The sequence below is a fragment of the Sminthopsis crassicaudata genome, chromosome 1 (genome assembly GCF_048593235.1).
Source record: "Sminthopsis crassicaudata isolate SCR6 chromosome 1, ASM4859323v1, whole genome shotgun sequence".
Lineage (NCBI taxonomy): Eukaryota > Metazoa > Chordata > Mammalia > Dasyuromorphia > Dasyuridae > Sminthopsis > Sminthopsis crassicaudata.
In genome coordinates, this window is record NC_133617.1 from 2,888,035 (window position 1) to 2,915,033 (window position 26,999).

The 26,999-nt window shown below is 38.3% G+C and overlaps 1 protein-coding gene across 1 annotated transcript; it reads right to left on the reverse strand.

The window, feature by feature from the left end:
- Nucleotides 1-1,732: 1,732 nt before the first annotated feature.
- Nucleotides 1,733-25,599, reverse strand: LOC141563449 (vomeronasal type-2 receptor 26-like). The gene is made up of 6 exons (XM_074304972.1): nt 25,492-25,599; nt 21,378-21,541; nt 18,556-18,847; nt 11,679-11,850; nt 3,897-4,007; nt 1,733-2,808 (listed from the first exon to the last, which is right to left on the reverse strand). Exons 1-6 carry the CDS (start codon nt 25,597-25,599, stop codon nt 1,811-1,813), a joined length of 1,845 nt encoding a protein of 614 aa, XP_074161073.1. The 3' UTR covers nt 1,733-1,810.
- Between the last annotated feature and the right edge of the window lie 1,400 nt (nt 25,600-26,999).

Genomic DNA, 26,999 nt, shown 5'->3' on the forward strand with positions numbered 1-26,999 from the left:
GAAAAAGTAGAAAACAATGTGATATATCTCACTGGAAAAATAATGGTGCCACAGAGATCATTTAAAATTATGGGACTTCCAAGACATCTTCTGGTAATATAGTATTGAGGAAAACTCTAGGTATTTATTCTAGAGGGTAAAAGACAAGTGGAATGAACACATTGATTGTCATCTGAAGAACTCAGGAAGAAAATGTCCAGAAATAGGGTAGTCAAACTCCAGAACTTTTAGGTAAATGGGAAAATATTGCAAGTATTTAGAAAGGAAGAATTCAAGTATAGTGAGAATATTGTTACTTCTTTTTTAAAGGATCAGAGAATTTGGAAGTTGAATTTCTGTAGAGCAAAGGAGCTGGGATTGTAACCAGGAATCACCTCCCCAGTAAAACTGATGATAAACCTTAAGGAAAACAGAAAAAACACAGGATAATAGCCGAATTCCAAGTATTTGTGAGGAAAAGGCCAGAGCTGAACAGAAAATTTCATTTTCACTTACAGGACTCAGGAAAAGCACAAGTAACTAATCAGCAAGTGGAAATGATAAGAGACTGAAACTGATTTATCTGTTGACATTCTTCCATGTAATTCATGAGAAATTTTTCCATTATTAGGGAAGTTAGAAGGAGTGAGTATAAACAGAGTGCATAGGTGTGAATTGAATATGAATATGAAAGAATCCTTTTTGAAAGAAATTTCATTAAATTAAAGGGCTGGAGGAATGAATTGGGAGGAAGGGAAAAGGAGAAGTAGAATGGCATAAATTATATTCTATTAAAGAGGACACACAGCATTTAGTAGAGGGGAAGGAAGGAGGGGAGGGAGAATGAGTCAATATTACAATCAGTCAAACTGGCTGTAAGAAGAAATAACATACACACTCAACATAGCTATAGAAATCCATATTATTTTGCAAGATAGTAGGAGGAAAATGAATATGAGAATGGGGTAGGGTGAAAAAAGAAGGGATATTGTGAAAAGTGTGGTGAGAAGTAAACTCCTTTGATGAGGGATAAATTGAAAAAAAAAAAACAAAATGGAATTAATGGGAGAAATACAGTTAGCAACAGTCATTGTGAAAACAATTTTGAAGCAACTTTCACTGATGTAGCAGCCCTTCTCAAATGTATAGATAAAGGAATAAAATATATTAAAATATGAGCTAATCCCCAATTGATATTGATAAAAATATATGATCTATGTTGAAAAGGCCATAAAATTAGGCAAATTCATCCACCTAAAACTAACATGGCTTGAAACCCAAAAGGGATTAAGAAAAAAGGAAAAGGAATTATATGTACAAAAATCTGGATGTCACTTTTTTTCTTGGGGAAAGAATTGGAAATTGAGAGAATTCCCATCAAATGCAGAATGATTGAAGAAATTGTGGTATGTAATTGTGATGGAATACTTTGATGATTCTCTAGGTATAATGACCAGAAAAATCCGGAAAGATATACATGAAAATATGAAAACTAAAAGGTAATGTGTACAAAGTCAAGCAATATAGCAGACTGGTCACCTGCAAATAACTTTGTTTTTCAACAACACAATGATCCAAAAGTACTCTCAAGGGCTTTATGATGAAACTGATGATGTAACACAGGTTTTAAATATATGTATATATATATATATATATATATATATATATATATATATATATATATATATATATGTATGTATATATGGGTTCTTTTTATGAAGCCAAGGAATGATGCATGTAGGCATTATGACATTTATAAAATATTTTATGTAACTGCGCATGTGGAAGCTCGATGCTTCTGGGCTTGGGGAAGAAAGGAGAGAATGTGAAGTCAAAGCTTTAAAAATAAAGATAAAATTAGTGTTTTACATGAAACTGAGGCAAATAAAGACATCAAATTTAAAAAAAAAGAAAAATCCTTGCTCCTGGAACCCCTTTGATTCTTGTTCTGTTTTATGGTATTTTCCCATGATGTGAGAAGAATCACAAGACATTTGGGAATAAAAATGCAGCCCAGTAACCCGGCACTGGAGGCCAAGATGGAGAAGATCTCCACAATCATCACAGCTTTCCCTTTGGAGCTCTGATATGTGGGAAGGAAAGAGATCCAGACACTGCAAAACACCAGCATGCTGAAAGTGATGAACTTGGCTTCATTGAAGGCATCAGGCAGGTTCCTGGCCAGGAAGGCTATGGTGAAGCTGCCCAGGGCCAGAAAGCCCATGTAGCCCAGAACACAGTAAAATGTAAAGGCAGAGCCCTCGTTACATGTGAGGATGATGTGTCTGGATTCAGAGTGTGTGTCTGCTTCTGGAAAGGGGGGACAGGTTCCCAACCAGATGACACAGAATAGCCCTTGAATTCCAGAGCAGATGAGAACAACACAGTAGGGCACTCTAGGATGAAGGAATATCCTCATCCTTCTCCCTGGACTTGTAACCCTGAAAGCCAGAACCACTATGACGGTTTTGGCCAAAATGGAGGAAACAGCCACTGTGAACACAACTGCAAAGACTGTTTGTCGGAAAAGGCAGGAAGCAGTGGTGGGACGGCCCACAAAGAGCAAGGAGCAGAGGAAGCAGAAGGAAAGGGAGGTGAGGAGCAAGTAGCTGATGTTCCTGTTATTGGCTTGCACTATGGGAGTGTCTTGGAATTTCACAAAGACCCACAGAACCAGGGCTGTGAGCAATGAGAGTGAAAGAGCTACAGCTGTCACTGCCTTCCCCCAAGGTTCATTCACATCCAGGAAAGTCACAATCTTGGGGAGGCATCTATCTCTCTGCTCATTGGGATATTCATCCTCTGGGCACTTCTGACACTGCTCAGCATCTGCAGGAGACAAACAAGGACTTAGAGTTTAGAGTAAAACAGTTCTCTACATTCCCACAGCAGGAAATAGTCAGGAGAGCTGTAGAAAGTCCTTCTGCTTCCATAGGACGCAAAATCCCATTCTCTCTTTACTGGATGACACAGTCACTGGTAAGTTACTTGGTACACTGGTCAGATCAAAACTATTCTTTACCTTGATCCCTGCTTGGCTTTTGTTGAAGTCTCTTTATTCATTTTACATAAGTGATGTCACCTTTTCTTCTTAACCTAATCAGTAAGGACAGAAAGCTTAGACAGTGGAGACCTGTGGCATCAGACATCCAGATTTTGCCTGTGTTGTGTTGGGCAACAACTTAAGTTGAAGAGCTGCCTGTATCAGTACTTTTTCATTCTTTCCACCTCCCAGTTTACACCTTTCAATAATTAATATTGTTTAATTTATATGAATTTTTAAACATTTTCTTGTTAGATACAGACAGTGTGTGTATTCTTGTCTCCTCTGTTGAAATAGTATCTCCCTTAATGAAGGATCCACCTCCTTTTTATCACTCTGTCCCATTATTTATGACCAACTACTTCTCATACTAAATGACTATTGATTTACTGATTGAATAATGACTTACTAAATATCTGGCAAGTTTCTTACAGAAAATATGTTTCTTTTGTTTTGGAATTCCTCCTTTTCAAAATCCCAATAGAAATGAACCCTTTCGAGGATATATTCAACAATGAAAAGGTAACCCTTTAATCCCTTCATTTCATCAATTAATTAAAAGAAAAATTCTCTTTGGAGCCTCCATTGGATTTTTTCACTAGTATTACAAATATTGGATTCACCTTATTTTCACCCTGTCTTTCATGTCCATGAGATCTGAAATTAGCATCTAGAATGATTCAGTGACACACCAGATCCATCCTTGCTTTCAGCATTGTTTCCTAAAAAAAAATTTTCTCCTCATTATTTCTTCCTCTTTTTTGTGATTTTCACAACTCTTTTATTGCTCTGTCACATCTGCAGTGAAGACCCAAAGAGACATGCTAGTAGTGCCCCAAATTACCAGGAGCTAGGATTCCTTGCAGTAACTCACCCATATGACTGGAGATTTCTCCTTCTGAGCATGGGGAGCAGCTGAAGCAACAAGGTGGCTTCCCCTCCAAAGGCAACTTCCTGAATCCAGCAGGACAACTGGCACTACATACTGCAGAGGGAACCTAAGAAGTGACAGGAGACTGGAATAAACACTTTTAACTGATAACTATTTATGTTTCTGAAGAAAAACGCAGCTAATTTTTACCATTCTGGTTTTGAGAACCACCTCTACAGATACAGAATTAAAAGTGTATATGAATTATCACATGATCCAACTTATTCTTTCCATTTGTCACCCACTCTTCCAAAATACTCAGTGACAAACCTTCTCCTACTGAACCATTCACAAAAATGTATTTCACACCCTGATCATTTAAAGATAGTCCATATATTGGCCAATTACAGAGAAGATGACTTTCCTTGTCTCAGTCATAGATGTGGGAGAGATCCCAAAAAGATCTTGAAGCTTCTTCTTGGGGGTGCCCATTGTACTGCAAGTGCTGTTCCCAAAGTAATGTGAATGTTAAATGTCAAGAAGTATTCCTAATATAGTCAAATGTTAAACAAGGGTAACCATTAACACCATTATTATGCAATATTGTACTGGAAATGTTTTCTTCAATAATAGGTGATGAAAGAGAAATTGAAGGAATTGGTGAAGGAGTGGTGTACACTTTTAGCAGAACAAGTGCCCGATGACAGAACCCAGAAACATTTGCAATGTAATTTTTGAGCTTCAGATATGCCTTCAAGACAGGCTTTTGTGGACAACAGAGGGTGCATCACGGCCCAGAAGAGGTAGGGTGTATCTAGGACAGCCTGCAAAAGTCCAGCATTGGGAATTTAGTGTGAGGCTCTTAGCCAAAGTACAGCAATAGTGTCTACTGGGTCCTCATCCAGAAAGCCAGTGCATCAGCAGTTCTACTGTGAGAACTCCAGGGCAAACATAACAGAGAATCTGGGAATCAGTGAACCTCAGCAAGCCAGCCCAGTGGCAAAGCCTGCAGCACCATTGGCCCCACACAGTCAAAGAGAGACCCCTGTTCTTCAGGAAAAAAAGCTTGACATAATCTCTTGTGTGTCCAAACAACAGAGCTCAAATTTTAAAAGTGAGAAGAGGAGCAAAAAAAAAAAAAGTTCTGACCTGTTAGGTTTTTACTAAGTGCTAATGAGATAATGAGATATTAGGTTCTTACTAAGTGCTAAGTCAGTACTTGACAATTCTCTAGTTCTGGCCTTTCCTAGGGAAGAGCTTGCATGCTTAGGAGGAGCAAGTCCATTGGTTGAAGTAATTCTTCCCAGAAGCCCTTGCATTATCCCAGGCCCATTCTCTGGGAGGATAAAAAGGGCAGTTCTGGAGGAAAAAGGGAGTCTCTGCTCTAGACCAGACTTGACACGGTTCTCTGCAGGAAGGGAAGTCACTTCTCTAGACAAGAGTTAATGGCAAGTGTCTGGAGACAACGGTTCTGAGTTGACACAGCAGATCTCCAACTAGAGAGTGATCTGCAGCTTCTGGAGACAACAGCATGTTACACTGACCATAAAGAGATATCAGTGATGGAAGATCATAATAGAAGACTGGAAGAGGGTAACAATGACAAAATGCCTATGAATAAAATCTCAGGGGGGGAATATGAACTCTTGTCAAGCTCAAAAGCCTCTCCTCAAAAAGCTCAAAAAATATCTTAAAAAAGAGATGACAGAAAAAATGTGCAAGAATGATAATTATGAAAGAAAATGATGACAATTTGAAAATAAAAACCTAAGCTTGGAAGAGGAAATATGGAAATTTCTAGAAGAAACAACTCTTTAAAAAACAAATTTGGCAAAAATAAAAATATATAGAAATTAATTATTTCTTAAAAATCAGTTCGGTTGGGGGGGGGGTAACAATATGCTGGAGAGAACACATGCATCTTCCTAAGCTCTCCTTTACCCTGAATCAATTTTAACAAAATTCAGCCTCAGAATTAGTGCTTGACTGTCAGAACACATGGATATTGGGAGTTCAACATATTGCCAACTGAAAATATTCTCGAAATTCTCCAGAAAAGATCTGTTTTGCTCATGCCTGGGGAAGGACTGGGGTTAGGCCAGGCACAGACCTTAGGCAGGCAGTGAGACCATAGGAAATGGCTAACTCTGAGCAGACTGGAGGGGGGTGCGGTGTAGTCTCTGCTGGTGGAAAATCTGGGGGGAGCACTTTAGCACAGTGTGGGCTACTCTGCCCTGGCAGCAAGCCAGTAGATCAGCAGAGAAGCTATAAAAACAGGAGTAAAGTCTATAATTCCAAAATGCTGGAGTCTCTAGAGACTGTCCCCACTGCTGCTTCACTGACACTTCCTATTGTCTGCAGAGGCAGCTTGGACATAAGACACTGCCCCCCATAAGTAGACTGTAGCTTTTGTGTTTTTTTTTTTTCTTAAAATGAGCAAAGAGGCAATGCAAGCTCTAACTGAGTGTTGATAACTTCTATAGGGAAAGAGAGCAGATTTCAGACTCTGAGGAAGCCAAAATCAGGTTGGCTCTAGATCTAAAGGTGGATCTGATCTGTTCGCTACCACATAGGTAAATATAATCTGAGAGGAAAAAACAAAAATGCAAGCAAACAATAACAGAAAGAGTGGAAATGTCATGTTGTGGTCCATATTAATTTCCCATTGTTCTTTCTCTGGATGTAGCTGCTTCTGTTCATTGGAAGAGATTTGGATCTTCTCATTGTTGAAGAGATCAATGTCCATCAGAATTGATCAGAATATAGTACTGTTGTTGAAGTGTACAATGATCTCCTGGTTCTGCTCATTTCACATAGCATCAGTTCCTGTCAGTATCTACAGGCTTCTCTGAAGTCATCCTGCTAGTCATTTCTTACAGAACAATAATATTCCATAACATGATTTTCTTCATTCACTTTTTTTATTTCTTTTTGTATTTGTCCAATTGAGTTTTTTAGTGAGTTGTATTGTTTTATGGAATTTTTTCCCAATTTGCCAAGTTTTTTAGGTCAAGTAGACATAAAATCGATGAAATAAAAGTAAAACTTAAGTGAAAATTTTGAAGAAAATATAAAATATTTCATTGGAGAAACTAATGATGTGGAAAATAGAACCAAAAGTGACAATATAGTAATTACAAAATAGTAAGTAGTAGATAAATCCAACCACAAAGTAAACAAGAAAGAAGTTTAGGAGGTGAATAGAATTTTAGAAAATTAGGTAAGATAGATCTCTGAAGACAATTGAAAAGGGATAGAGCGTAATGGACCTTTTTCTCAGTGGATCACAGGACTTCTACAAAAACTGACCACTTCTTAGAGCATAAGATCTTCTGAATCAAATACAGAAAGACAGATGTGGAAAATATATGCTTTTTAGATCATGATGCAATAAAAAATCACTTCTAATAAATGACCATGGAAAAATAGACCCAAAATTAATTAGAAAGTAAATAATTGAATCCTCAATAATGAGTAAGTCTAACAACAGATGATAGAAAAGTCAATAATTTCTTCCAAGAAAATGTCAATAATAAGATGGTATGCCAATAATTATGGATTGCAGCCAAACAGCAAATGGTGAAAATTTAGGTCTCTAAATGTTCATGTGGATAACATAGACAAAGAGGAGATTAATGAACTGGGGGTTCAAATAAAAAAGATAGAGTTAGAACAAGTTAAAAATTTCCTATTAAGTAATAGAAATTCTGAAAATTAAATTATAGATGGATACAATTGAAAGGGAGAAAACTTGAATTAATAATAATAAAATTGAGATTTGAGTTTTATGAAAAAAACACAACAAAATAGATTAAATTTTGGTTAATATGATTAGAAAAAGGAAAGGAGGAAATCAAGTTTCCAGTATGAATCATGAACAGCATGAACTTATCATGAGTGAAGTAGAAATTTAAGCAAAAATTAGGAATAATTTTTCCAAAGTTTTGCTAATAAAGATGACATGAATCTAAATGAAATGAATGAATCCTTAGAAAAATATAGCTTGTCCCAATTAACAGAAAAGAAATAACATAATTAAACAGGTTCATTTTAGAAAAGGTAATTGGAAAATCAGTTAACTCAATCCCCTCAAAAATATTTCCTGAACAAGTGAATTCTCTTCATCATTTAAAGAATAATGAATTCTAATATTATGTAAACGATTTGGAAAAAATGATTGAAGAAGGTGTCCTACCACATGTCTTTTTTGACATAGAAATTGTATTTATGTGTAAACCAAAAAAGGCCAAAATAGAAAGAGAAAATTATAACCCAATTTCCCTAATTAATATTGATGCCAAAACTTAAGGAAAAGAGATTCAAGTAGCTTATCATGAAACATAATACATTATGCCCAAGTGGGATTTATATCTGAAATGCAAGGCTGGCTCAGTATAAGGAAAACTATCCACATAACTCTCTATAACAAAAACCAAAGTAACAGATTGTTAGGTTCTTACTAAGTGCTAATGAGATAATGAGATGATAAGTTCTTACTAAGTGCTAAGTTGGTACTTGACAATTCTCTACTTCTGGCCTTTACTGGGAGTTTTACTTCTGTGACCTCCTGGGGAGCACCTTGCATGCTTAGGAGGAGCAAGTTCATTAGTTGAAGTAATTTTCCCCAGAAGCCCTTGCGTTATCCCATGCCCATTCTCTGAAAGGATAAAAAAGGGAGGCACTTGAGAGATAGAGAGGGTCTTGTTTGGACCAGACTTGAGGCAGCTCTCTGCAGGGAGGCAAATCACTACTCTGGACCAGAGTTGACGGCAACTGTCTGGAGATAACGGCTCTCTACAGGAAGAAGAATCTGTCCCAGAGATTTGAGTTGACACAGCAGATCTCCTCCCAGAGAGTAGTCAACAGTTTCTGGAGGCAACAGCACATTACAACAGATGTCATTCAATTGTCTCAATCCATGCAGAGAAATTATTTGGGAAAATACAACATCTATTTTTTATTAAAAACACTGGAGAGCATAGGGATAAATGGAGTTCTTTTAAATATTATAAATAGCATCTAGCTAAACCTTTCAGCAAATATTGTATGTTTATGAAGATAAGCTCAACACATCTACTATAAGATAGGGTTGCCCATTCTCACCACTATTATTCAGTAATGTACTAGAAATGTTAGTTTAAGCAAATAGAATATAAGAAATTTTTGAATGAATCTGGTAATTTGTGCAGGAAAAAATCTATCACACTTTATAGATAACATGATGTATTTATACAATTCGAGAGAATCAACTATAAAGCTACTAGAAACAATTAACAACATTATCAGTTTCACAGGATGTAAACTAAACATAAATATATTATCAGTATTTCTATATGTTGCCAAGAAATCTTAGCAGCAAAGTATGGAAAGGAAAAAGACATTTACAACAATTGTAGGCATATAAAATATTTGGGAGTCTGACTGTTAAGATAAAGGCAGGAAAGCTAGGAACAGAATTACAAAACACTTTTCCTACAAATAAAGTGAGATCTAAACAATTAGAAATATATCAAATGCTCATTTGTAGGCCAAGCTAATCAATTCAAATGTTAATTCTAATTAATCTACCTATTCAGTGCCATTCTAATCCTCCTGCCAAGACCTTGATTTTTAGAATCAGAAAAATAATTTAAAAAATTCATCTGGAAAAAACAAAATGTCAAGAATTAATTAAATAATAAAAATGCAAACAAATAAGGTCTAGAACTTGTAGAAATAAAACCATTATAACAGTACCTTTCAAAGGTATTTGGTATTGGCAAAAAACACAGTGGATCATTGGAATAAGTTCGGTACAGAATTGTCAACAATTATATTAATCTAGTGTTTCAAAAAATGCAAAACTCCACATTCTGGGTAAAGAATTCACTCATTGACTAAAAGTGCTGGGAAACCTGGAATATAATACAACAGAAACTAGACACTAACCAACATCTAAAGTATTATATTAAGATAAAAAAAATGATTCATGATTTAGACATAAATGGTGATACTATAAGCAAATTATGGGAATAAAGGTTGTTCTATTCATTGGATATTTGGAGAAGGAGGAATTTATGACCAAAGAAGAAAGGGAGAACATTAAAAATGCAAAACAGATAATTTTGAGTAAATCAGATGGAAAACATTCTGCACAAAAAACCCCAGGATAGCCAAGATTTGAATAGAACCAATAAGATTGGGGAATTTTTTTTTAATGCACTCTCTCTTTTGAAGGTCTCATTTCTCAAATACATAAATACATAGATTTATATATGTATGTACACATATGTATATGTACATATTATGTATGTATATGAGTCAATTTTATAAAAATACAAGCCATTCCCCAATTGATAAATGGTCAAAAGAATGAACCAACTATTTTCAGATGAAGAAATTGAAGCCATTTTTCATCATATGAAAACATGCTCTAAATCAGGAGTTCTCAAACTACGGCCCGTGGGCCAGAAGAAGCCCGCTGACTAGGTTTGTGGGGCCGGCCTGGTTATGGCAAATGGGCTGAGTGGCAGATACAGAGTCTGAGCTTTGGTTTTTACTATAGTCCAGCCCCCCAACAGTCCGAGGGAAAATGAACTGGTCCCCTATTTAAAAAGTTTGAAGACTACTGCTCTAAATCAATATTGACTATGACAATCCAGATAACGGAAACTTTCTCTGATTGAGTAAGATGACAGGAAAAGATAATAATTAATGTTGGTAGAGATATGGAAAAACTTGGATGTTAATTATTATTGGTGGAGTTCTGGAATGACTCAATCATTCTTGAGAGCAATGATGTTCAAAGGATTAAGAAAATGTGCATATCCTCTTATCCAGCAGTGTCTCTACTGAGTGTCTATCTCAAAGACATCATAAAAGAGGGCAAAGAACACATCGATGAAAAAAGGTTTTGAGCAACTCTTTTTATATGGACAAGGAACTGGAAATTGAGTCAATTCCCATCAGGTGGGGTAGGGGTAAATAAGTTATAGCATAGGAGTCTACTGGAATATTATTGTTCTGTAAGAAAGGATTTCAGAAAAACCTAGAAAAACTGAATTAAACTGAGGCCCAGTGCAGCCCTTTTTATAGTGGCTAGAAGCTGGAAGGTGAATGGATGTCCATCAATTGGAGAATGGTTGGGTAAATTATGGTATATGAATGTTATGGAATATTATTGTTCTGTAAAAAATGACCAGCAGGAGAAATACAGAGAGGCTTGGAGAGACTTACATCAACTGATGCTGAGTGAAATGAGCAGAACCAGAAGATCATTATACACTTCAACAATGATATTGTATGAAGATGTATTCTGATGGAAGTGGATATCTTCAACATGGAGAAGAGCTAATCCAATTTCATTTGATTAATGATGGACAGAATCAGCTACATCCAGAAAAGGAACACTGGGAAATGAGTGTAAACTGTTATTTTTACCTTCTGAATCCAATTCTTCCTGTGCAACAAAAAATTCGGTTCTACACACATATATTGTATCTAGAATATACTGTAATATAATTAACATGTATAAGACTGCCTGCCATCTGGGGGAGGGGGTTGGGGGAGGAAGGGAAAAAATCTGAATAGAAGTAAGTGCAAAGGATTAAGAAAATGTGCATATCCTCTTATCCAGCAGTGTCTCTACTGAGTGTCTATCTCAAAGACATCATAAAAGAGGGCAAAGAACACATCGATGAAAAAAGGTTTCTTCCTGTTTAGGAGCATAAATTAATAATAATGCTCTGACCTTTGAACTCCACAGGTTCCACACTATGACATTTGCACAAATTATAAAATCTTGACCGGGCTGAGCTTCTGGGATAAAGTCCCCCACGTACAGAAGATGATCATTATCATAATCGAAGTATACATAGTTCATAATGGCATACTCAGCCTCTGTACGTCTGTTCTCATCCACAAACACCTGCTCACCAACAATGTTCTTAAACTGGGTGTTCTTCAGGTAGGAGTGCAGCTGAAAGGGAAGAGAAATGCTCATCAGTGAGAGGTACCTCAGGGAAAGGCAATTGTACGTGAGAATTTATGGAGTCTTGTGTTTTATTTTTAGGTGTGATCAAATCTGGGTTTCTTCTGGGACACAGAAATTACCCTCTGACACCTGCAGGGTTGCCTGCATCTCCTGGGTTTGTAGTTTCAGTTTCACACTCAAATCCTCATTGTTTCTCACCCCATTTATATAATGTATTGCCAAGGTCTGCTTGCAACATCTCTCTAATATGTTCCCCTCCTGTTCTCTGCTACTGGAACATCTTCATGACTTCACACCTGGATTATTGCAATATCCTCCTGCTGGTTGCCTCTGACTAAACCTCTACTCTTCTACCTTCCATCCTGCCTGGGAAGGGATTGTTCTGAAGTGCAGGCCAGTCACTGACACTCCCATCCTTGTTTATCTCCAGTGGTTTTCTGCCATCTCCAGGATAGACTATCAAACCATCTGTGTGGCATTCAAAGACAACCAGGAGCTCAATACCTTAGCCACTGAATAAAGAACACCTGAAGAGGCTGCAGGAGTGGTAGCCAATGAAGCAGTTCTTGTACCACAGATGTTAAGAGGGGTAAGGAGCTTGTCAGAAGGGTATTACAGGGGTCTCTTTTAAAGCCATGGGACAGGACTCGGTTGTTTTGCCAGTACCCAGATGGAGCACATCTTCCTGGCTCACAGTTTGAGAGTTAGGAAGACAATCCTAAGATTCACAGAACAGAATAGAGGCCAAGACATTAATAAAGAGATTTCTTCCAAGATCAGACAACCTTAGGAGACGTAAAACGTCCAGCTCCCTAGAAGAATCCCTGAAAATAACTGCACAAAATTCCTGAAGCTTGGGACATTGGTCCCTTTACCCTGGAAACAGGGCACTACTCTAATGCACAGGTAAAGTCAAAGAATAGGCTGGGAAAATTGGCAAACAACCAAAAATTATCCTGTTCCTTGAAAATTAATGTGATGAACAGGAAGATGAAAAATCTATACTAAGAAAAAAACAAAGTCAAAGCTCCTATATCCAAAGTCCTCAAAGAAAGTAAGAATTGGTCTAAAGCCACAGAAGAGTTCTAAATCAATTTTCAAAATGGAGTCAGAGAGGTAGAGAAAAAAGTATGAATAAAAATGAGAGAGATGTAAAAGCAGTCAGAAAAAACTTAGAAGAGAAAAAAGCCTTAAAAATCAGAATTCAACAAATTGGAAATATGGGAAATATAGAGGTTCATTGAGGAGAATATTTCCTTAAAAATTAGAACTAAGAAGGTAGAAGGTAATGATGTTTTCAGAAATTAAAGACAAAACCAAAAGGAAAAAGAATGAAAAACAGTATGCAGTATCACAATGGAAAATGCTGTCCTGGAAAAGAGAAAGAAGGGAAATCATTTAACATTAGGAGACTACATGAGTTCTACAATCAAAAAGAACATGGATTCTATATTTCAAGAAAATATCAAGTAAATTTCTCCTGTTTTCCAAAATATGAAGGGAAAATAGAGTATGAAAGAAACTACAGATCATCTACTGAAAAAGATCCCCAAAGGACCTCACCAGGGATACTATAGCCCAATTCTAGACCTCCAAGGTGAAGGAGAAAATAGTACAAGGATGCAGAAAGAAACACATCTGTATACTGGAGCCACATTGAGGATGAAAAAAGAATCCTCACCTTCTTAATGGAAAGATCAGAGTGCATAGAACAGACCAATTTAGAGAAAAAAGGATCTGGCTTACAAGTAAAAATCACCTACTTAGAAATCCTAAGTTCAGTCCTTCAGGAAAAAAAAATTGGGTTCCTAATGAAATAAAGGGCCTTCAAATATTTCTGATAAAAGAAGGCCAGAGCTGAATAGGAAATAAGAAACCTAAGATTATTTACAACTCTAAGACTCTAGGAAGGAAATTTCATTGTAACTTTATATGCTATTTGATAAATATTGGAACCCAATAAAATCTTTGAGGAGTATACAATCAGAATAGTTTTAGAAATTGAAAAGTCTTCAAGGTCTTCCATGTCCCACTTCTTACTAAAATACATACTCAAAAAATCATAGCTAAAAAAGCGCCACACTTTCCGTATTACCTGCCATGGATGAGGCAATACAGATTCTTCATTTCCTAAGGATCTTATCTCAGATTTTTTCATCAGTATTTCATGGAGAGCCCAAGCCACAGCATATAAAGCATTGTAGATGTTGTAACTCAAGGCAGATGTGGTCATGTCCACAGGGTAAAAAGGTAAATGTTTCAGGGAGGCATTTGGTAAATATAAATCTTGCTCAGGGATGTCTGGTTGTTCTGAGCATTTCAAAAGTGATGGCATACGTGCCTGAATAAAACTGTTCCTCATACTTAAAGGAGAATTAAGCATTCTGATAAAACTCTCAAACCCAGGGACTGGAGTTGTCAAGTGTGAAAAGTAGAGAGAAGCATGGAAAGTGAAACCATAATGGTACAAGGCTCTGGTTGTAGTGTCTAAATGAGATGTGGCAATCCACACCTTCTTGGTTGGAAATAAAAATCCTGGTGGGTCTCCCATAATTGTTAATGAGTCTGTGTCAGTATGAATGACAATGACTTTGACTTCTGAAATTAGGATCCTGGACGTGAAGGCCTCAGAGGTCTCCTTATTTTTTCTCTCACTGAGAGGGATCTTCTCTGTGAAGGACACACAAACTCTGTTCTTTTTCATTTCCTCTCTCATTTCCTTGAGGAATTCCTCACCTCTCATATCATCAAAGACAATCAGACCTATCCAGTTCCATTGAAAATATGCCAATAAGCAGACAATTCCTTGGTGAAGAGAAGAGGACTTGTGGGCCATCTGATAGAGGGAAGGAAACTGGACTTTGTCAGCAAGACTGCGATCAAATGGACCGTAAGTAATCTGGATGAAAAAAAAATATGGATGAGCAGGTGCATGATGCTGCAGAGAGAACTAAAGTAAAATACAAAGTCAAATGGGCATATTTATTGTTAGAAGAAAGTTTTAGATTTTATTGTAAAGTTTATCATAAATGAAAATTTCTCTCTGAAAGTCTACATCTCTGTGAGCTCTCAAAAAGACACTGACTTATTGAAGGCATCCAAGCAATGAATCTTCCTTAAACTTCCCAAAGGAACCAGAATATATAAATAATTTCTTCATTTGATCTTTGGCCCAGAACAAATTTCTAGAGTAAACCAGCTCTATATGATTGAGGCTGAAGACAAGGTGAATGAAAGAAAACCACATGATGAGAACTCTGTACTTTTTAAATTTGGGACAAAATAATATTCACCTATAGATGTCATTATGGGTTATAATTGTGGTATTTTCAACAAGAAAATCTAACTGGTTTCCAGTAGACCCTGAATATGTATTTCTGGCTTTATGAAATCAGAAAACTGAGATTGCTAAAGGAGCTTAGTGAGATCTAAATTAGTGATACAGGTAAGAGACCCCCAGTACAATGTAGCTGAGTAGCTGACATCCTCCCAATCACTAAGGATGTCCAAGAATATGACATTTCAAGCATAATGACAGCTCATTCTTCTTCAGGTATCATTGTTATAAATAGAACAAACAGGAAACAAAAAATTTTTTTTCAACATTAGAGAAATGCAATTCAAAACGAGTTGGATGTAGCAAAAGACTCCTATCAGATTTACAAATATCCCCAAAACATAAAAGGAAAGCAAAAAATGTGGAAAAATTTTGTAAGAAGTGTCTCTGGTAAAATTCAGCAGCAAACTGGGCAATGTGTATTGTAGATTGACTTCATTTCTTAAATATAAAGTTATCTCCAGGCATATGAAAAAATTCTAAGTCACTATTTTTAGAGATGTGCAAATTGAAACAACTCTACAGTACCACATCCCACTTATTAGATTGATTAACATAACGAAAAAGAGAATCATAAAAAATCCTGTAAGGGATATTGTAAACTGGGGACATAACACGTTGGAATTGTAATCTGCTCCAATTATTATGGGAAAAAGTTTGAAAAGATGACCAAAAGGCTTTAAAACTGTTCATATCCTTCCATCCAGCAGTACCTTTGATAAATCTATATACCAATATTATTACAAAAGTGAGAAAGGACCAATTTGAACTAAATTCATTAAGCAGTTGTTTTTGCTATGGCAAAAGATTGGAAGTCAAATGCACATATTTTAATTGTAAAATGTTTATACTAGTTACAGTATATGATGATGAGGAAATGTAAATATGTTGATAGAAATGAGAAGGAAAACAAAATCTCTGGAAACTCCTAGGTACAAAGATGTAAAGTGTAGTGAGCATAACCTGGAGTACATGCTGCAATCGAATAGCACTATTGTACCCTAAGGAACTGTGAATGATTTAGAAATTCTCATCAATACAATGGATCAAGAAATTCTGAGAGAACTAGTGAAGAAATATATGTTTCATTAATATGGAAAGAATTGATATTGTCTGAATCCTGAATGAAGCATACTATTTTTCATGTTTTTTATTTCTTTCTTTTGAGTTCTCTTTTACAAAAATGACTGAATTGGAAATGTTTTTCATGATTGTCCATGTATAACTGATGTCTGAATGCTTATCAGTTTAAGTAGGGGCACCATAAAGGAAGAAAGAGAAAGAGAATCGGGAACATTAAACATTAAAAATTATTTTTGACATGCTATTATTGGAAGCAATGAAATATGATATAGTAAAATTGCTTGTAAACATTTAAGAAAATAAATACAATTGTAAAATGATTTTAAAAAGCTGAAACATGTCCTAAACTGCACATAAGTGGTCAAATGCTTCTTTAAAGTTCTCATACACATGAAAACTATGGAAAAAGAGAACATGGTTTAACACCATGTAAGACATTCATGACTCTTTATACTTAACATTACTCTACTGTACAGATGATCCCACATTAACTATCATCAGACACAACTTGATATGTATTGTTTATTTTCTAAGACACATCAGAAGGTCTGTTCCAAAATTTGATAATCATTACCACAATCTTTGGCAATAATATTTGTCTCATTGACAAATACAGATATTCGTGGATTGCATAAGAGGGCTGATAAAATCTCAAATCCTCTATGACAAATAGTGTTTTAGATCTGAGGGTCACATATATACCCACACATCACAGTAGGAAAGACTCTGCCTGTTTGGTGAAGGAGACTTATTCAATTTCTCCTGCCATGCTCTCTCTGATCAGGATCAAGAAAAATAATCCCCGAATGGAACTGATTGACTCTTCTCTTGACCAGACTTCCTGCTGTTATATTGTCTGGCAACAAAGGCCCTAGATGAAGGCTTCTCATGAATCCCTCACTTAGACAGCTCAGACATGTTTACACAAGGACATCTAGAGTTAATTACTATGCTCTTTGAGCTTAAAGTTTTGTTTTTACTCTTCTCCAAGTATATGGTCAGGACTATTTATATTAGTGACACAACAAAGATCCCAATTGGTTTTTCTCCAAGAGCCTTAAATATTAAATCAGTATTTGTAAAGAAATAATAGTTAAATAATGTTAGGTTAAGTCAGGAGAGCCTTAAAATAAGGAATGTGGATAGAAATGGAGAGAGGCTTCTAGTCCTTCACCTTTTCATATGTATACTTCCACATTCAATACTGACTTCTATTTGCTTTAAAGGAAACAATCTAAATTTTGATTATTTCTCTTCCATGAAATCATCCCCAATTTTCTTCTTTCTTCTGAACACACAAAACAGTCACCCATCTGACTGACCATTGATTAAGTTCACTAAGCACCCTTCTTAAACCACAGTGCTCAGAGAGGTCTCTTTTCAGTTTGGAAAAGATGAGGTGCTTTCTGAAATGTCACTCCTTGCATCTAATGTTTCTGCTCTCCTTCTGTGCCCATTATTAAAGTTAATATTGTGAATAATGTTCTCAAACTCTTGTCCATTCATAAATGTAAATATGAAGTTCTTAGGACAGCTCTGTGGATAAGCTTCCCAGTGCTGCCTAAAACAAGAACCTTATACATCAGTGCTCATGCTCAGTTTCCTTTTATAAATAATTCTCATCTCAATAAATTCTGGACTAATAGTGAGGGACTAAGAGATTATGAAGAATGAAGTTCATAGAATGAGGTATAAAATACTGAAAGTTCATTTAACTTAAAGTCCAGAATGGTAAGATTTAATCAGTTCTCTTCCACCAGTGAAGTGTGTAATGTCCAGTAAACACTTTAACTTTTCCAATCATTACTGAACTTATCTGTATAATGGGCAAATAGAACTAGTTTTGTTTTCAGATCCTTTCTTGGCTTGAATGTTAAATGCCTTCTTGGCTCACAATATGGTTGATCATTTTCCCTGATGATGATGACAAGAGTGAATTTATTAAGTCACTAGAGAGTTAAACCGATCTAAGAAAATCTAGTTTAATTAATATCCCAGTTGATCATTAGTTGCCTGATAACAATTTAACTTTTCTTAGTCACAATAACCTCCAGTGTAAATGGAAGTTATAAGAACATCTTCATTATGAGTTTGTTGTGAAGATCAAAAGAAATACATTTGTAAAACATTTAAAAAATTTTTTAAAATATATACATAACTGCATTTTATTTTACTGCTGCTGCTCCTGCTACTTCTACCACCAACACAACTGCTGTGACTCCTAGGTTGTACAGAAGAACAGAAAATGTATTAGGTACTCTCTCATTCACCTGGGGTAAACGGTAGAGGTCAAGCAGGGTCCCCATCTGAACAGAGAGAGCTGATGTGGCTCCTCCAATGGCAGCCACAATCTTTCCTGGCTCTCTGCAGTTGTAATTAGGGAGGGGTTGGTATGTTCCAGACAGCCACCACAGGTAGTGCTCCAAGGTCCGTTCTTCACTGGAATAGCAGTTGTACACACGGTATCCCAGGGAAATGTTGGGCAACAGTTTGGGATTCCTGTTAATCTCATGCAGGGTGAAGGCAGCCATGTAGAGTTGCTGGTAATTTTTTTCAATGTTTCTGGTGAATTAATGGTAGATGTTATAGAACATTGATGCAAACTTCACACAGAATTCATTTTAGAAGAGGGACTTTCCCAAGATTTAGACACAAGTAAGAACTGCAATAGCTGTTTAGCTCCTTCCATTTGAATTCAAAATAACCTCTCTCCATACACATTGTTCCAGTATTCTTTTTTTGGTAATTTCTTAAAGGGTGAGGACTACTGGTTTTATGTCCTAATGAAACTCTGCTTGCTTGAGTCATTCACTGATTCTAGAAGAGACATGGATACTTGTTGCTTCTAGAAACCTTAGAGTATAATGGGAGGGAGAAATAAGGTACTGTGATGCAAGGTGGAAAAAGAGTAATTAGATTGGTTCGAGTCACTGATATATATGGACACTGTACAGTAAGACCATATTTCCCTGAAGAAATAAGGGAAGATTTCACAGACATCATCATTGTCTATGAAAACTGAGATTTTGATATCTTGGGATTTGGCAAAGAGGTCCTTTTAAAAGAAGGAAATTACACACCTAAATTCCAATAAGTGTGAGAACAGAATGTGCTGCAGGTCCTATCTAATATCTCCTATAAAATGAGTTTCTGGTTTAGTTTTTCTCTCTCCTTACTTTTTTCTTTTCTCTCATGATCTGAGAAGAAAAATCAGTTCTAAGATTTTGATTTGCTACCAGATCTTCAACTAGGAGCCCAATAGCAAAAAACCTATAGCTTTATTATTTTAGGCCATGTTTAAAAACTGTTCAAACCTTGTACAATATTGTTAATAGCGAGTACCTCTCAGACACTTTGGGCTTGTTTTAATGGGTGGAGAAGGTGAGTGTGACATTATACTCACTTATATTCAATTTCCATCCAATTATCATGGATGTTGACAATATGGAGGCCTTGCCTTCTCCGTGGCTGCAGTTCTCAAGGTAAAAATCAAATAATTCATAAAACATGAAAGGGCATTTGATTTAGAACAGGATTTTTGTTTAATGTTTCACCAATGGGTGGGGACACTTCCCCTCTAGGTCAAACTTCCCACTTTTCCTAGATGCTGAACAACAAATAGAACAAAAACAAGGATAGTAAAGCATTAAAGGGATAACCAATAATTCATATCATTTAATGGCCTTGTTTCTTAGACAAAAATATACTCAACTGTAATGAAATGTTTATAATTTATTAAGATTGATTTGTAGCGAATTTTTATTTATACATACAAAGAAAAGTACAAATGAAAAAAGAGTCCAGAGGGATTAAATAATAACATAAGACTACAACAAGCTTCAGAAAAGAACTTTTATCTGCCAAGGAACCATTCAGTGAAACATATGGTTTGTCTTCAACCAGCAGAACATACAGTAAAGAGCCAATGAACTTCTCCTCTGATGTAACAGAGGGAAATAATGCATGAATCGGTGGAGGAGTCTGAAATTTTTTGCTACAGCACAGGCTTACAAACGGTTATATTTGAGTGTTGCATGCCTGTATACTGAGATCCTGCTTTGGAAAGGAGGGATTTGCAAAGAGAGTTGATTGTGGTAATGGATAAAACTAAGACCTATGGAAGCAGCACAAAGGTCAGGATGTTTGTCAAAATCCCAGAAAGTAAATAAACACCATCTGTCCTGGGTTCCTCCAGTTCAGGAAGAGTTAGCTTGAGAAAATAAAAGAAGCCCCCCTCACACCACCTTGAGAAAACAGAATTCTCCAGACATCAGTGAGAGGGAACAGGCATTTCATAAAGCCATTTGCAAGTCTGAGAACTTGCCAGAGCTCCATCCTGCACAATTCTGTCTTTTCCCAATAAAGTCAAATTTCCCATCCCTCAGTTTCTGGCTCCATCAGTCCTAACTTATTCAGTACCTTTGAGATTCCCTAAGCTAGGACACACTGACCTTCATGACACTATTACTTCTTCCAAAAACAATAGAAAACAGTGATAAATTTATTTACCCACATGAAGGAGTAACATAAGATCATGTTTCCAACTCATAAATGAGGTGGGAGGAGTAGAATTATCCCTAACCCTAAATTTCCTAAAGAAGGGTCCCATGACTTCCTAACAAGGGGTGCTCTCTTGTTGTCAGATAGGCAAAGCTGGAGAGGAGACACTGCTTACCTTCCTGTAAACAGAGCAGATTTCTCCTTGTTCAGGATCTGGACACTCGGCAAGAACTCTGTCCTAGCATAGAAAGGCAGCACGGCCCAAGTACTTCTGTTGCTTCAGGCCATTAACCCTACACTATTTACATGAAGTCAGGATGACCTGGAAGGGAGGGAGAGAAAACACTGACCCTGGTAGGGACTGAGTGGCCTGGGGATGACCTGTTTGATAGGAAATGGGAAGGGGAAAGGAGGGGAGAGGGGTTTTCTTTTTTCAACTCTGATGTTAAGGAGACACAATGAAAGCTGCCAAGAAGATACAAACATGAAGAGACAGGGAGAGGGGAGAGCACCCCAACTCATGCTGAGCAATGAGGACTTTTCTTGCATCCTCGCAGTGGAAATGAGCACAGGCAAAGAGAGAGACACTTACCTATAATCCCTACAAGCCTTGTTAGGAGGCCTCTGAAACCGCTCTGCTCCTGTTACATTGCTCACTTCAGGTGAATGTAGGGGGAGAAAGAAAGCAATGTCCACATCTCCAGGGATGTAACGCATGGGTTGATCTTCATAGCAGTCCTGCCCAGACCCTGGAAGCTGCAGCAGCAGAGACACAGCAAGGGAAGAAACGAGGTGAGAAATGCTTCTCACAATGTGGGGCCACATCTCCCTGGACAGTAAGCAAAATTTTAACTCTGAAGAGTTGCTCATGCTACATCCAAGTCAGCAGATTGAGTCAGGGACTGAGGAGGAACTTTTCAGCACAAGGCACAGCCTGTCTATCTATAGAAGCCCAGGCTCTGATCTCCAGATCACACTGGAGGAAACAGTGGGATATTAGTCAGGTCCATGTGCAAGACCAGGACAAAGATGTATGATGAGTGACCATTATATACTTTTTTTCTGTCTCCAGGTACATTTATTTTTAGATAGTTATTGGGTCCATTCGTCTTACTCGATTTTCCTCAGAGAAGTCTCAGTCTCAGAAGAATTCCGGGGACCAGCCTGCCTGGGGCATCTCCAGCTGAGTCCCTGCATCCAGGGAAATCATAAGTGCAAAATTATATTTTGACCTTTCTTTCCCTTGTGCCAAGTCAGGCTCCATCCCAGAAGTGCCTTTTGTAGGAAAATAGTTTTGTGACCTGACTTCAGCCTGTGATGGAGAAACCTCATGAAATATTCCATTGTAGATCACAAGATTTATTAAATCTTTCAGAGATGACAATTTCCGTAAAAGTCAGTAAAATTGTAGCCTTGATGCTCATAAGTTCCCTGCACCAGGGTCCACGTGAGCCAGGTCCCAGGCTCAGGGCGTAGTGTAATCCATTTAGAAGAGTCATTACAGAAAGTCCAGTGCTCAGAGTTTTCCTCTGCTAGTGGGTCTCCCTCTTTCTGTAGGATTGTAACATCCGTCTGCTAGAGATGAAAGGAGCCTCAGAGGTTCCTCAGTCCAGGATTTTGACGACAGATTTCCTCTCTCCAACAACTAGAACAAAGACACCTGCAGGCTCATCATATCCCCCACCTGAAAAGGTTAAAATCACAGGGTCTACAGACATGCCTTTGCCCTTTGGGTGGTGGGAGTGAAATGGACAAAAGACTGGTCCCCTCATCCCTAGGTCAGGGGACCTCAGGCTTATAGGAAAATGTTGCTTAAACTCAATTATGGAAGTGTTATATTCAGACGGGGCCCCATCCCCCGGTTCATGAGATCCTAGACTTTCCAAGAAGCAAGTGTCTAACAAAGTCACAAAATTGGAAAACATGTGGACACTCTCGTCCAGACACTTCCCCATTGTAAATGAGAAACTGTGTCAGTGATTCCCAAAATTTGTAACCACAAGGCTGTACCAGGATATGGTAAACGAGCTTAAAATTGCACTTCACTAAAGGTTCAGGGCTGATCTCTACTAGCCTGTCTAGTGGGGTCAGTCGCCGGCCAGCTAATAAATGATGCTTTAAATGTAATAATCTGATCAGAGCTATCTGGTGTCTGTCCATTTCTTTGGAGGCCCCAGAGAGACTCTGGATCAGTCTGACAGCCAGTCCCTCTCCCTGGATGGTGAAAGAGGTTATGGATCCTAGAGGGTCACCACCGAGAGATGTTTCTCGGCCCCAGTTTCTAGAAATCTCTTTCTGCCGACCAGGCGATTGAGACCCAAATGTTTGAATTCTGTTCAAAATTGACACAGAGCATCCTGAAATCCAGTTCTGGTTAATAAGATCTTGAGGGGCCCCTGCAGCTGCCTGAGTATCCTGCAGCCGCCTAGTCTGGTGAGTACTGCTGAAACAAGTGGCTAAGTTGGACTCAACATCAAAGCCCTTGTTGATCTCCACAGGACGCTGTGTGATGGTCCGGTCTAATCTGGCTCCCTGGTAATATGTATTTCGTGTTCTGTCTGTGTGTGATTAGTCTGTCTGTTCTGTTGGTTTGCAGTCTGTGTCCTGGGTGTTCTATTATTTCTCTGTTCTGTTGGTTGTGGTTCTTGCCCTGTGTGTCCTGTATGATTGACTGTCTGTTGGTTGTAGAGCCCTGTTAAAGATTTAAGATAAAATTGCCCATTTTTAATCTGTTGCACTAATTTGTAAGCAAAAGCAACAGACTTAAAAAATTATGTAAAAGGTAAAAATGGAGCTCTGCATGTATCTGTATATATGTTTGTTTGCTTTTCATTTTTGTTTTGTGTTAAAAATTAGCAACCTTGTAAGAGATAAGAATTCAGCCTCTGTGTTGCAGACTTAGAAAAACATCAGGCTGAATTGTTTGAAGTGGAAGTCATTCAGAGCAGTAATTCTTTCAAGAGTGGCTCAGGCAAGGAAAGAAGTTTGAACAAAAAGACTATTTCTCTTTCTCTGTCTCTGATTAACTGCAGTAGTCTTGTGGGGAAAAGGGAGAAAAGGGAGAGAAAGGACGAAATAAAACCATAGATTGAAAGAGATTTGATAATTTGGAAAGTTAAAAAAAACATAGAAGAGCAGTGTGCTAACATTTAAAGAAAATAAGTTTTCAAGGAATATCTAGGCATTCTCTGGGAAGGCAGAAAAATGCACTTAGTGGGCTTGGAAGTTTAGAGAAGCTCCCCTTGGATTCTGGGAGGGAAAAATGTTCAAGGTGAAACAAACCTCTCCAAGGGTGGGGGTCCTGGAAAAAGCCCCTAGTCTGTTTTGCTGATTTAAAAGGTTTGTTAAGTTTTAATAACAATGATTAAGAAATTTGGGAAAGGTGGAGCCAAGATGGAAGAGAAGATACACGCAATTTTGTGAGCTCCCTTCTTCCCTCATTATCAATTAGTTAAATCAGCCTCAAACATAACACTGGACTGATAGAAACCACAGGGACTGGAAGCACGACTTACCAGCTGAAGAGAATCTTGAGTTTCAACAAAAAAGGTCGGTTCCCAGGGGAGGAAGAAAAAAGACCAGCACAGACAGGGTGAGATGCTAGCACACTGCTCTGATCGGGCTGGGGAGAACTCTGGGATCAGAGAAGCCACTGAGATAGAAGAATCTGGCACAGGCTGTTAGCTCTTCTCTGCTTATAAAACAGCAGATCAGAAGAGAAATCAAGCCACTTTAAAATATAAAGCTAGATATTAGAACCACCCCAATCTGGAAGTGACATAACAGATCTTGGCAAGTCTGTGCAGCTGACTTCTGCTGCCTGGGGCTTCACCTGGGGGTAGTTAAGAGTTTAAAAAGTAGGGACACAGCCCAAGGCAACATCTAATCTACATAGGGCCAGGCTTGGCTGGAGGTTGTGGAATTCAGTCACAGAAGTCCCAGAGAAGCGGAACCTTTGAAATAGGGACCAAAGTTTCTGAGCAGACACTTCCAGTTTGACAGAGGGGCTTTTCACGTCAGCTGCTGATGTCCATGCCCCACGGGACCCATTGGCCGGGCTTTGTGTCACCTTTACTGTTTAGTCTTAAACCTCAGGGAAGTCTCTAGGACACACAGCGGGGTCCTTCACTGGGCAACCCTCAGGGTGCAGCTGTACTAATCACCTCTGAGACACTTCCAGGGAGGGGGAGGGAACTCTCTCCCAGAGCTATCTCTTAGATCAGGCACAGGAGGCGCTGCATCCTTCTGGTCTGGGAGGAAGCTGGTAAAGAAATAAATAAATACACTTCTTAACCCAGGGACAGACCCCAAAAGATTTTTTAACCATGAGTAAAAAGCAAAAAAGAACCATTGATTCTTTCCACACAGAGAAAGAGTGGGTATCCAAACTCGAGGAAGTTAACAGCAGAGAATTAAGGGGAATTAAGCAAGCACTGAATTATGGTTACTCTGACATGCCTTAGCCACTTGGTAACACCAAAAATCAGTCATGTTATCCCTTTGTTATGAATTTATCATGATTATTTGATAGAAGGATTTTTTTACAAGCAACCTCCCTATACAGTTTTTATTCTTACCTCCATAAAAATAATGCCATACTCGGGTCCTTGGAATCATCCAAGGGGTAAAATCCTGGGAAAGGACGCAAAAAGGTGACTTTCAGAGACTCCAAATGACTGGAGATGCAAAAGGCCAAAACCTCCCACCTTCAGCTTCACAAATGACTCTACCTGGAGCCATAGGGCATAGCCCAAGAGGTGGTGTCTGACTCCAGGTAACACATCTCCCTCTTTACTGCTCTCAAAGCCTAGCATGCCTCCCTCTCTCTTCTCAAACCAATCCTGTTATGCCAGTCCTAGAGGACTTCCCCTTCCCCCAGATCCTCAGAGGGGTATAAATACATGCTATTTAAGAATAAAATTCTCTTTCAATTCAACCCTACCTCCTGGTGGTCTGTCTCTATGTTATTCAGGTTGGTGCCCAAGGACAAGTAAATGTGGCCTAGTCGTGCCATCAACAGATGGGTATTAAGAGTACCTCAAAGGGGAGCTACAAGGTAAGGGTAGCATTAAGAAAGCTACAAGTGGCACGCCCCAAACAGGAACAATTTTGGCTAGGGCCTCACCTTGTATCAGGCCTGCAGGTGGGAAGAGAGACAGAACTCTGCTCTACAATGAGTAGAAAGTAGGAAAATGGGACAAATTGTTGTGAGGGTCCCAGGAGGTACCAGGGAAAGAAGCTTATTAAATAGTAAAGCAAGCAGGATTGGAAATGGATTTTAAAAAGTGGGAGGTAGTAAGTAGTCAGATGGCTTCCTATGATGAGGAAACTCCAGGAGCCATCCCAAAATGGCATCAAGTGATTGGGGTCACTTTAAGAGGTGCAAGCCACAATGCATTAAAAGTAGATATTGAATTGCAAATGGAGAGGGTCGTAAACTGGCTCTCACCAGGACCAGCCATGCCCATAAAATGGAGCCAATGGAAGCTAGCTGTGGGAAAGAATTGGGAAGTAAACAGGAAGTCAAAGGAGGTGGATGTAACGTGGAAGAAGGAAGAGGTAGTTGTACTATTCTGATCGTCTCTCAGTTGTAATCCTTTTCTGTATAACCTTTTCCTCTATGAGCAGGTTTCTTGGGAGGCTTCTGGAGCCTCTAGCCAACCTCTTCTTCTTCCTGAATCCTGGCTCTGAATCTCCTCCAGCTCTTGTCCTTCCCCAGGCAGACTGCTTGTCCAGGCCCAATGTTGCCTCTTTTATCCTCCCAGAGAATGGGCGTGGGATAATGCAAGGGCTTCTGGGAAGAATCACTTCAACCAATGAGCTTGCTTCTTCTAGGATTCCTAAGGTGTAAACTCCCTTTACAGGTCTGAGCCAGAGAACTGTCAGGTCAACCTGAGTTCTCACCTTGTAATTGTCCAGACAACCTGAATTCTCACCTTGTTACTGTCCAGACAACCCGAGTTCTCACCTAGTAATCCTAACAGGTAGTGAGGAAGAATCAGGAAGTGGATATGATGGAACAAAAGGGGGCAGGGATAAGATAAGTAATGAGAAAGTAAACAGAGAGACATATGACTTTGAGGAAAAGGCCGATGATAAGATGCAAGAGGGAAGGTTACCTCCATCTCCAAGGCATGGCCTTCATTCCCCACCCTCCCTGAGGAGATACGTATCCATTTGCTTATCTGTGCCCCTTTGTGAAGGCTTTGGAGAT

Coding starts and splice junctions, on each gene's coding strand:
- LOC141563449 (XM_074304972.1), bottom strand. CDS start 25,599: ATGCTAGGCTTTGAGAGCAGTAAAGAGGGAGATGTGTTACCTGGAGTC. Junction 18,848..21,377: donor AAGGCTTGTAGGGATTATAG/GTAAGTGTCTCT, acceptor TTAATTCACCAG/AAACATTGAAAAAAATTACC. Junction 2,809..3,896: donor AGAAATCTCCAGTCATATGG/GTGAGTTACTGC, acceptor TGTCTCCTGCAG/ATGCTGAGCAGTGTCAGAAG.